The sequence below is a fragment of the Otolemur garnettii genome, unplaced genomic scaffold (assembly GCF_000181295.1).
Source record: "Otolemur garnettii isolate 467f Iridium unplaced genomic scaffold, OtoGar3 scaffold00037, whole genome shotgun sequence".
In the NCBI taxonomy this organism is placed as follows: domain Eukaryota; kingdom Metazoa; phylum Chordata; class Mammalia; order Primates; family Galagidae; genus Otolemur; species Otolemur garnettii.
In genome coordinates, this window is record NW_003852432.1 from 852,770 (window position 1) to 862,345 (window position 9,576).

A 9,576-nucleotide genomic window follows, 5' to 3' on the forward strand; every position below is an offset into this window, starting at 1 on the left:
GAGGAGGGAAGTTGCAATACCATGGCAATGCCTTGTAACCCCCATGCAGAAACAAGAGCTAAACTTCCACCTATGTTTTTCTTTGCAGTGATATTGATATTTAAATTCTTCCTTCTCATTAGTGTACATAAGATGCATTTGTGGCATTTAAATTTATCATTCACCCTAGAAGTTTTAAAATACAAAGGTAGATAGAAACAAACAAGGAGGAATGGATATCACCCCCAAATCTAGACTTAGAGGGGAACACAGTAACTGAGAAAGCTGCTATGGTCAGAATGTTCGTGTCCCCTCAAGACTTGTATGTTGAAACCTAATCCCCAAAATGATAGCATTAAAAGGTGGGGACCTCTGGGAGATGATTAAATCCTGAAGGTGGAGACATCATGGATGGGATCAGTGCCTGTGTAAAAGAGACCCCAGAGAGCTTGCATGCTGCTTCTACCAGGTGAGGACACAGTAAGAAAGTGCTGTCAAAGAGCAATAGACCTTCACCAGACTCCAGATCTGCCAAAAGACCTTCACCAGACTCTTGATCTTGGTCTCCAGAACTGTGACAAATAAGTTTGTTTATGGTATTTTTGTTACAGCAGTTTGAACAGACTGAGACAGAAGTTTTGTGTTTTTCTCTATAAAGAAGTGTTTTTTTAAAAAATAGAGGCACTATGTTAGGTGGAGATTATTTTTAATAGTGAAGAAAAATTATAGAATAAAAATATATGTGGGTTTGGATAGTACCAGAGGAGGGTCCAGGTCTCAGAGAGGATGGCAAGGAGTAACAGGTTGACTTACCACAATCATGTAGGTGCCCAAAGTAGAAAGGAGATTCAATTAAACAAAGCAAGACAGGGCAAACAGCAGGAACATCATGATGGCAGCACCAGTTGTCTTGCCCCTGGGCAGCATGGTGGGCCCAGAGGAGCACTGTGTGTGCAATGGATTGCCTTGCAGCCGGTGCACCCACGGTTAAGGGCCCATCGCCCTTTACAGCAAACAATAATCAAACCAGTCTCTTCCTCCAGAGAGCAAATAGTTGTAAGGTAGTCGTGCTTGGTCACCTAGACCTACTTAATTGCCCATGTGACTAGCTACAGAAATGGCTCAGAGTCAGAGGACATTTAGGTCTTGAAATTTGGCAGACTTAGCAAAGATGTGTAGAGATGCTTTAATCCCATGGCAGAAAGCCTTGCCCACCAGTTACGCTTTACTGGACATTTGCTATTATCAGCCACTAGATGTCCATTTCCCTATTTGTTCTTATGTAACACCCTTCAATTTCCTTTGGGGAAACCACCCAGCCTGCAACAGCATTCAATGAGATGGTCAGTTAGCCACCCCTACCTGAATTCCTGGAGCTTCTCTGGTATCAGTGCATCCTGTGACTGGCTCTTTGGTTGCTCTTTGATTCTGTGAGCCCACCCACATCCTTCCAATGATTTGCTTTTGGTTTAAATTAGATTCAGCCTTTCTCAGTGGCAACCAAAGAACTCTAATATATAATGGTCAGTGCTGGCTCAGTACCCGTAGGACAGTGGTTACTGCGTCAGCCACATACACTGAGGCTGGCGGGTTCAAACCCAGCCCAGGCCAGCTAAACAGTAATGACAACTGCAACAAAAAATAGCTGAGCATTGTGGTGGACACCTGTAGTCCCATCTTCTTAGGAGGCTGAGGCTTAAGCCCAAGAGTTAGAGGTTGCTATGAGCTATGATGCCATATCACTCTACCCAGGAAAATAGCTTGAGACTCTGTCTCAAAAACAAAAAAGAAATAAAAAAAGAGAATTAATAAATAAAAAATTAAAATTAAAATGGTCTGTGTTCTCAAAGATTTCATAGTTCCACCAGGGGACACAGATATGTGAACAAATAACTATGATGGTATGAGAAATGGTGGTATTCAAGGCACACGAAGGCCACCAGAGTAGCATAGAAGAACTCCATTAATAAGGACAAGTGTCATGAGTGTGATAGGTATAAAAAATGAAAGCTGAACAAGGTGATGTATACTTATAGTCCCCGATACTTAGGAGGCTGAAGATGGAGTCTAGGAGATCAGCTAGGGCTGTTACAATAATCTAGGTAAGAGCTGATGGAAGCTAAAACTGTGGCCTCCATCATCTCAGTAGATTGAAATCCTTTAAGAGTTCATAAGCACATTAAATTAATAGGGTGGCTATACGATTTTACCATTTATACAGGGACATTCTAAGAGCTAAACGGGTATATGTTAATAATGATACCAGTGCAATGGGCACAAATTGGGAAGTATGGTAACTCTTCACATTAATCTCTTTTAAGTTCAGCTTCTACATGTCCCTCACCAGCATCAACAATGCTCAGTGTATTTGATTGTAACATGTTGAAAGGACATTTGCTTTGTTTTTAATTTTTATTGGATACAGGAAGAAACCCACAAACATTAGGCATCCTCCCAGCTCCGATGTCTTCTCTGGCCTAGTCCAGCCAGGATTTACCACTTGGCCCAACTGAGCACACAAAGGAGGGTAACTATGTTCTTTCTACCCTCAGCCCCCAGCCTTTACTTGCTGACTGGGGGTCTTAAATATCATGTCAACCTTCATGGCTTTCCCACATCTCCCAAAATAGGACTTGATATTTCTCCCATGCTCTCCCTAAAGGCAAGTAACTTGTCTATCTGTCTTTGTTCTAATATACTCAGCACCAAGCACAGTGTCTGGTACTTACCGTGTTTCCCCCAAAATAAGACACTGTCTTATATTTATTTTTTTCTCAAGAAGACACACTACAGCTTATTTTCAGGGGATGTCTTCCTCTCTGAGTCGAAATACATGGTGTGGCTATGCAGATATGCTGTGTAGCCATGCCCATCACTAGGTCTTATTATTGGGGTAGGGCTTATATTTAATAAATGCATAGAAATCCTGCTAGGGCTTATTTGGGGGGTAGGTCTTATTTTCGGGGAAACACGGTAGCAGGAACTTGATTATTAGCCTATTGAATATTGTTTAGTATTTTCTGTTGAAAGGTTGGCCAAAGCTCCTTCTCCATCCCCAGTACACAAAGATGCCTCTATTTCTCTCTCCTCTTTGAAAGAGGAGGTTGATTTCTCCCCAGAGGCCCTCTCCTCTGGATTGGTTATCTTGTCTTTGCTTGGTTGCTCTGTGATTTCCATTGAGCGGGTGGTAACTTTTTCCCAAATTAGTTTCCTGATAAGTGAGCTCCTGTTCCCATCAGTCCTTCTCCAGGCTGGAGCCTCCCTTTAGTACAACCTGCAATAATTAGGGACTCACTTGGAGGTTTATTGGTGGAAGTTCAGAAGCAGTTTGTTATAAACACCATCTCACCTCTCCCAGTGGTTAGTTGGCCCACAGTGGAAGAATAGCATTATAGGAGTTGATAGCAAGTACATAGATGCCAGGGAAGATCACCCTGTTTTGGCTAGGTGTCATGGTCCTAAAAAGTTCTCTCCTAGGGAACTGGCTACAGGAACATTCAGGAAGTGCTCATTTGAATCCTCTTGTTCCCAGAGGCTGTGGCCCAAGGTGGCTCTCATGGGTATTTTCAAATTGCATGAAGATGCCACTGGAGAGGATATCTTCTTGTGGCTCTTGTCTTTTTGAACAGGAGGGTCGATGCTTCTGTTAGAGCCCAGAAAGTTGGGGGTCATTGAAAATAATAGAAGAAAAAGAAAACATTGTTAAAATCTAACTTTAAAACCATTTTTTAATCATGTCTTTTTCCAACATGAGTGCCTTGATCACACGTACAAATATGGAAATGAAGGGTAATGACAATATGCATACGTGGAGTGGAGTATCTAAGAGAGACCTAAGGAGACTGAGAGATGAGGAGGACCAGGAGCTGAGACCTGCCCTATCAAAGGGGTACAGACAACCCTTCAAATCTTAGGCATTACTCTGATATGTTGGGAACTTAATTCATGTTATGAGTCAAAGGTAAAATGCCAGGGATCAAAAATTCAGGACCAGAGAAGTGATATAAACTGGGGCTCCCCAAGGGATGGCAGCCTTGGTAACCAAGGTAACCATGGGGTTGTTGAGCACGGAGAGAGTCCCTTGTAAAGAGCTGCTGTCTCCTTCACCTTCTCTGGAAGAGAGAGCCTTCCCAGAATACCCGGAGAGCTAGACATATGGCGCATTATATAAAAAACAATAGCAAGAAAGAGACAGCTGCTGCTCAGGAATGTGGAGGGCAGGAGAGATGGGAAAGTGGGTTTCTCTGTTGGTGCAGTGAAGAAGAGTTGCTTTTGTGTCCAGGGAGCATGGTGTTTCTTTCGAGGAAGTAGAGAGGATATTTTTTGAGGACTGGATGTGGACTATTTTAGAGAGATAGAGAGATAGAGATGGTAGAGATAGAGAGAGAATGCCAGCCTGGAGCCACTGTAAAAACCCTCCAAGAGGACTCCTTGAAGGGGTGAGGGGACTCTGATAGCTAGCACTGTGCTGATGTGGATACCTACAGAGTCAGCATGTAAGGTGGGGGGGGGTGGCCAGATGAAAGGAGATATCACAGCATCATCAGAATTACAATTTAGGAGTCTTTAGGGGTGGGGGGACTTCAAAGAATGGAAGATAATTCCTAAGAGAAAAAGTCAGCTTTCAACATTAGGAAACTAAGGCTGGGTGAGGAGGCTAATGCCTATAATCCTAGCATTCTGGGAGGCAGGTGGATTGCCTCAGCCCATAGGTTCGAAACCAGACTGAGCCAGAACAAGACCTTGTCTCTAAAAATAGCTGAGCATTGTGGCGGGCACCTGTAGTTCCAGCTACTTGGGAGGTTGAGGCAAGAGAATTGCTTGTGCTCAAGAGTTTGAGGTTGCTATGAGCTATAATGCCACAGAACTCTACTAAGGGAGACAAAGTAAGACTCTGTCTCAAAAAAAAACCCAAACCGTAAGGAATAGAAAGAGAAGAGTGACAGCACAGTCCTCTACTAGAAAAGGCCACCTTGATAAGAGGCCAAGCTGAGGGTAAGGGATATTGTGTGAGTTTTGATCATTTTCAGGCACTGATTATTTTAACTTCATAATTGAGGTTGCTTTTGCAATTTAAAGGGACAAAAGGACCTGTTGCATCTAACAGGGCACCCACATACGATGGGCCCTATCCAGAGAACAGGCTTTTATTGGGGACAAGAAGAAAACTTCTCCCACTGAAAACCCATAAAGGGAAGACAAAAATAAGTTTGTATTTTGATGATACCATACAAGTTGTACTTGCTCAATGTATTGGTTGCACTATTTTGCTTTAGGTTTCTATCATTTGTTATAGAAAGAGTTTAATGCAATTAGTTAGCAAATTAATAAAACTTTGGAGTTAGTGGCAGTCTCCCCTTTGGAGTCCTCTCTCTTACAGGTGAGAGAAAGAGAATCAGGGTCTTACTTAAGGGACCCTTGTGAGATGGGATTGGAGATAGTCAATAGTTAGCTCCATGAACCTGCTTCCTTCGTTTATACTTCTTTGGGTTTTTTTTTTTTTAAGCATGAAACAAAGTTTATTGAGAAAGAAAGACAGAGCAAGAGCAAGATGGGTTTGGGAACTGGCCCCCATTGTTGTGACAAGAAAAGGCCAGCTTCTACTTTGATTTAATGTACTCAGCCATCATTCCTTTTATTGAGCATCTGTCATTAGAAAACACTGGCATTAGCCTAGGGAATTAGTATTCAGATCACAGATCCTGTTTTTCTTAAGGATAGGCATATGACAAAGTTGACAGAAAAAGTCACGCATTTGACTATCTAGAATTAAAAGCAGGAACTAGGATAGGTTAGCAGAATGTCAGTGACCCCACAACTTCGGGCTGGGGGAAAAGGACACGGGAACCAACCCCATGGAGGTCGTACCTGTCTTCTGTGAGATGGGCCCTTCCCGAGAGTTGTGAGAAATGGTCAGTGGTCTGCTCAGCCGCCAACAGCATGAGGGTCTCACTGGGCTGGGAGGATGATGGGAGGCTGTTCTCAGGCTGAATGGAGAAATTGGAGTCAGAGGGCCAGTTTCTCTCATTGAGAGTTTTTAGCTTCCTTGGTGCAGAACTATGAAGGAATCTGGGGCTTGCACTTAAGTTCCACAGCCTGGCTTGGGAACCTGTGCCTGGGATCATCAGAGCAAAAATGGGACCCCTACAGGATTTCCCTTCTCTCTGCTGGGCTGCAGTGACTATTTTATTTAGAAGACAAGAACTGAATGTTTAGTATCAGAGTGGTTGGGCTATAAAACAGGTGACTTTTTCAAAGTCAATAGTAACAACCAAAAGCACACAACTTAAGTGAGAGAAGACAAGTATTTGGATTCTGCAATCTGAAGATTTGGGACAGTCCTATTTGTCAAGCTCTCCTCCTGTCTCCTGTCTGCTGGTGCCTCTACAGCAGACATCTTCAAATTATGGCCCGTGGGCCACATGCAGCCGACCTAGGACATTTATCTGGCCCACCAGATGTTTTTGCCGCACTGCCTGTCCTGCTTAGCAACCGACTCCTCCCGGGGCCTGCAGTCTGGCCCTCTAACGGTCTGAGGGACAGTGAACTGGCCCCCTGTTTAAAAAGTTTGAAGACCCCTGCTCTACAGCTACGCTAAGCAGGTCCTAGAAAGGCCTTAGGTGTGTCCAAAAGCACCCTAAATAAACTGACAGGGAAGAGCAAATCCCAGAGGGAATATTTATAAAAAAAAAAAACAAAAAACTTGTAATTAAAGGGTCAAAAAATCTTGATGTATGAAAAGCTCTACTTTACAAGTCGATTCAGAAAAACACAACACTTGCCAATGGAAAGATGGCCAAAGAACACATTAAAAAAAAAAATATATATATATATATACATATATATATATACACGTATATACGTATATATATATATATATATATGTACACCCTGTATACATATGTGTGTGTGTAACAATTATTCATTGAAAAATCAGAGATGTCACTTTTTTACCTATCATGTTAGAAAATTTGTTAAAATTTATACTACTCGATTGTGATAGGATACAAGGATCTGGACAAATATTCTTGATGACAGCTTAATAATTTGGTGTGATCTTTATGGAAATAATCTGGCAATATGTATCAGGAGCCTTGAAAATGGTATAAAATTATCAAAATGATGTTTACAAAGCATTTGAAAAGACATGGAAAAGTGTATATGATATAATCTAAAGTGAAAGAAGCAGCCTTCAGAAATAGATGTTTATATTACATTACATTCTAATAGTTGTCTATTGTAAATTGCACACGCGGGTTCTGGACAACCTGTGCCTGCGTACATGCAGACTCTGCGTGTGTATGTGTATTTCTCGACTGATCTTGGAGGGGGTGCCACTTACTGTTGACTCAGTGGAGCTGCTGGACATCTTGGGCACCAGACAGTGAGTGAATCGGATTCTCGGGTCTTTAGTAGTGATGGATAGACCTTTCTTCAGAATTTTCACTAACCGGATCCAGAATTGAAAGACAGCTTCTGGGTGATTTCTGTGGAGCCGCAGGTAGTAGATCTTTTCTGTCACTGTCCTAACTCTCAGAATGCGTTGGAGCCGGTCACAGATTCGTAGCTCCACATACTTCAGGGGGAGAATCCTGGGCATAATCAGGAAATTCCCATAGTGATGCTGGTGATTTTAATCAACCTATGAGTGTCCACCTCAAGCTCAGGTTCCTCTGGCTCTGGTTGGGGGATGCCAAAGGGAGGAAGCCCTTGTTCTAAGACAAACTCCTCTCTGATGTCCAGGACTTTAGTTTTTAAAGAATTTGCCCACTTTAATAACAATGACTGATACTGACTATATAATATCTCATTTAATTCTCACAACAATCCTTCAATGAAAGAAAGATAAGTATTATTAATTCCATGGTACAGATTTTGAGGCTGAGGCTCAGGGAACCTAAATAATTTGCCTAAGTTTAGATCTTATTAAGCGGGAACTGGAACTGAGGTTTCTTGCCTCCACTTCTAGGCCTCCTTCTCCCTCTATCCTGACTATGTTGAAGGGGTAAGGAGAAGGAAGGATGGCTTCCATATGCCTGGTTTGGTTTTTTTAAGACAGTTTCTCTCTGTTGTCTGGGCTATTGCTATGGTGTTAGCCTAGCTCCCAGCAACCTTAAATGCCTGGACTGAAGTGATCTTCTGTCCTCAGCCTCCAGAGTAGCTAGGATTAGAGGCACCTGCCCTCACACCTGGCTAATTTTTCTGTTTTTAGTAGAGACAGGGTATTTATTTGCTCAATTTGGTCTCGAACTCCTGAGTTCAAGCAATCCTCCTGGCTTGCCTTCCCACATCACAGGTGTGAGCCATTGTGCCTGGCCATTTTTTTTTCAATCCTAACACCTCAAAGTCCTATTTGACTTTATATGTTCACCTTTTCATTAGGAATCCCCTATATCTACAATGACAAAATAAAAACGAAAATACACAAAACCTCAGTCTCCCAGTACTACTTAAGAAGATTTAAAAAAAACCACACACACAAAAGCCAAAATCCTCAAAACCTAGCCCTGAGATAGGGACTGTGAACTGCTCCCTTCCAGCATGAAGCACAGTGCATGGTACATACGGATATTAAATATTTGTTAAATGAATGAAGGAAGGAATTCTGCATAGCTTATACACTGAAGAACACCATCTTTTCTTTGGATCTAAAATCCAGCTGTAATGTTATGCATGTGCCAGGCAATCATCCCACCCCTTCCGGCCCCTCCCTCAAGCTTTCCTTTACCTTCTGAGTGTGATGACAGGAGCATCACCAGGTGTTCTCTGGGTGGAAAACTGACCCTGGGGCCAGGTGACAGTGGCCATCAGGAGGATGTTGGGGAGAGGCAGGCTTGGCACTGAGGAGGTCACGCCGAGGATCATGGTGGTAGATCTGTCATAGACTTCCATGTTGTTCCCGGGCTCGGTGATCTGGAAATCAGCCCCAGGTACACAGGTCAGAAAGGAGCAGAAGACAAGGGGGTCAAAGGACACAGGTGCTAGAAAGGGGCGCTTCATCTAGGTGACAAGTGTGCAGCACACTAGGCTGGGCTGTGACTGGCTATTGATCTCTTTTGGTCTTCCCAAATAGACTTTAAGTTCACCAGCAACAGGAAGTCTGCATTGCACTTCTGCATGTCCTCTGTTTTATCTCATTGTAAAAAGATGCACTAGGAAGAAAAAGCTGAGTGGCATTGAAAGCTTTATTCCAGAGGTTCTCAACCTGTGGGTCATGACCCCTTTTTTCCATTTGTAACAACGTGGCAATGAGGAAGGCTGAGAACCACTGCTTTATTCCCTTACCCTTGGGTAGGAGAAGATAGCACTGGTATCTAGTGGCCAAGATAGGAGATTGTGCAAAGAAAGTTCCAGAAGGGGGCTGGGCATGGTGGCTCTCCCTGTAATCCTGGCACTCTGGAAAGCTGGGGTGGGTGGATTGCCTGAGCAAGAGCAAGATCCCATCTCTACTAAAAATAGCTGGGTTTGGTGGTGCGCGTCCCAGTTACTCGGGAGTCTGAGGCAAAAGGAGCTCTTGAGCCCAGGAGTTTAAGGTTGCCGTGAGCTCTGATCACATCAAGGCACTCTATCCAGGGTGACTGAGTGAGACTCTGTCTC

General features: G+C 43.1%; 1 protein-coding gene across 1 annotated transcript in view; it reads right to left on the reverse strand.

Moving 5' to 3' along the window:
• Positions 1-3,429: 3,429 nt before the first annotated feature.
• FAM71F2 (family with sequence similarity 71 member F2) overlaps positions 3,430-9,576 on the reverse strand; it is an 8,615-nt gene continuing 2,468 nt past the window's right edge. Inside the window, exons 2-5 of the mRNA XM_003789812.1 lie at positions 8,708-8,892; positions 7,322-7,571; positions 5,848-5,966; positions 3,430-3,622 (exon numbers count right to left, since the gene is read on the reverse strand). Coding sequence (XP_003789860.1) covers positions 3,430-3,622; positions 5,848-5,966; positions 7,322-7,571; positions 8,708-8,892 — 747 coding nt within the window. The remainder of the gene's footprint in view (positions 3,623-5,847; positions 5,967-7,321; positions 7,572-8,707; positions 8,893-9,576) is intronic.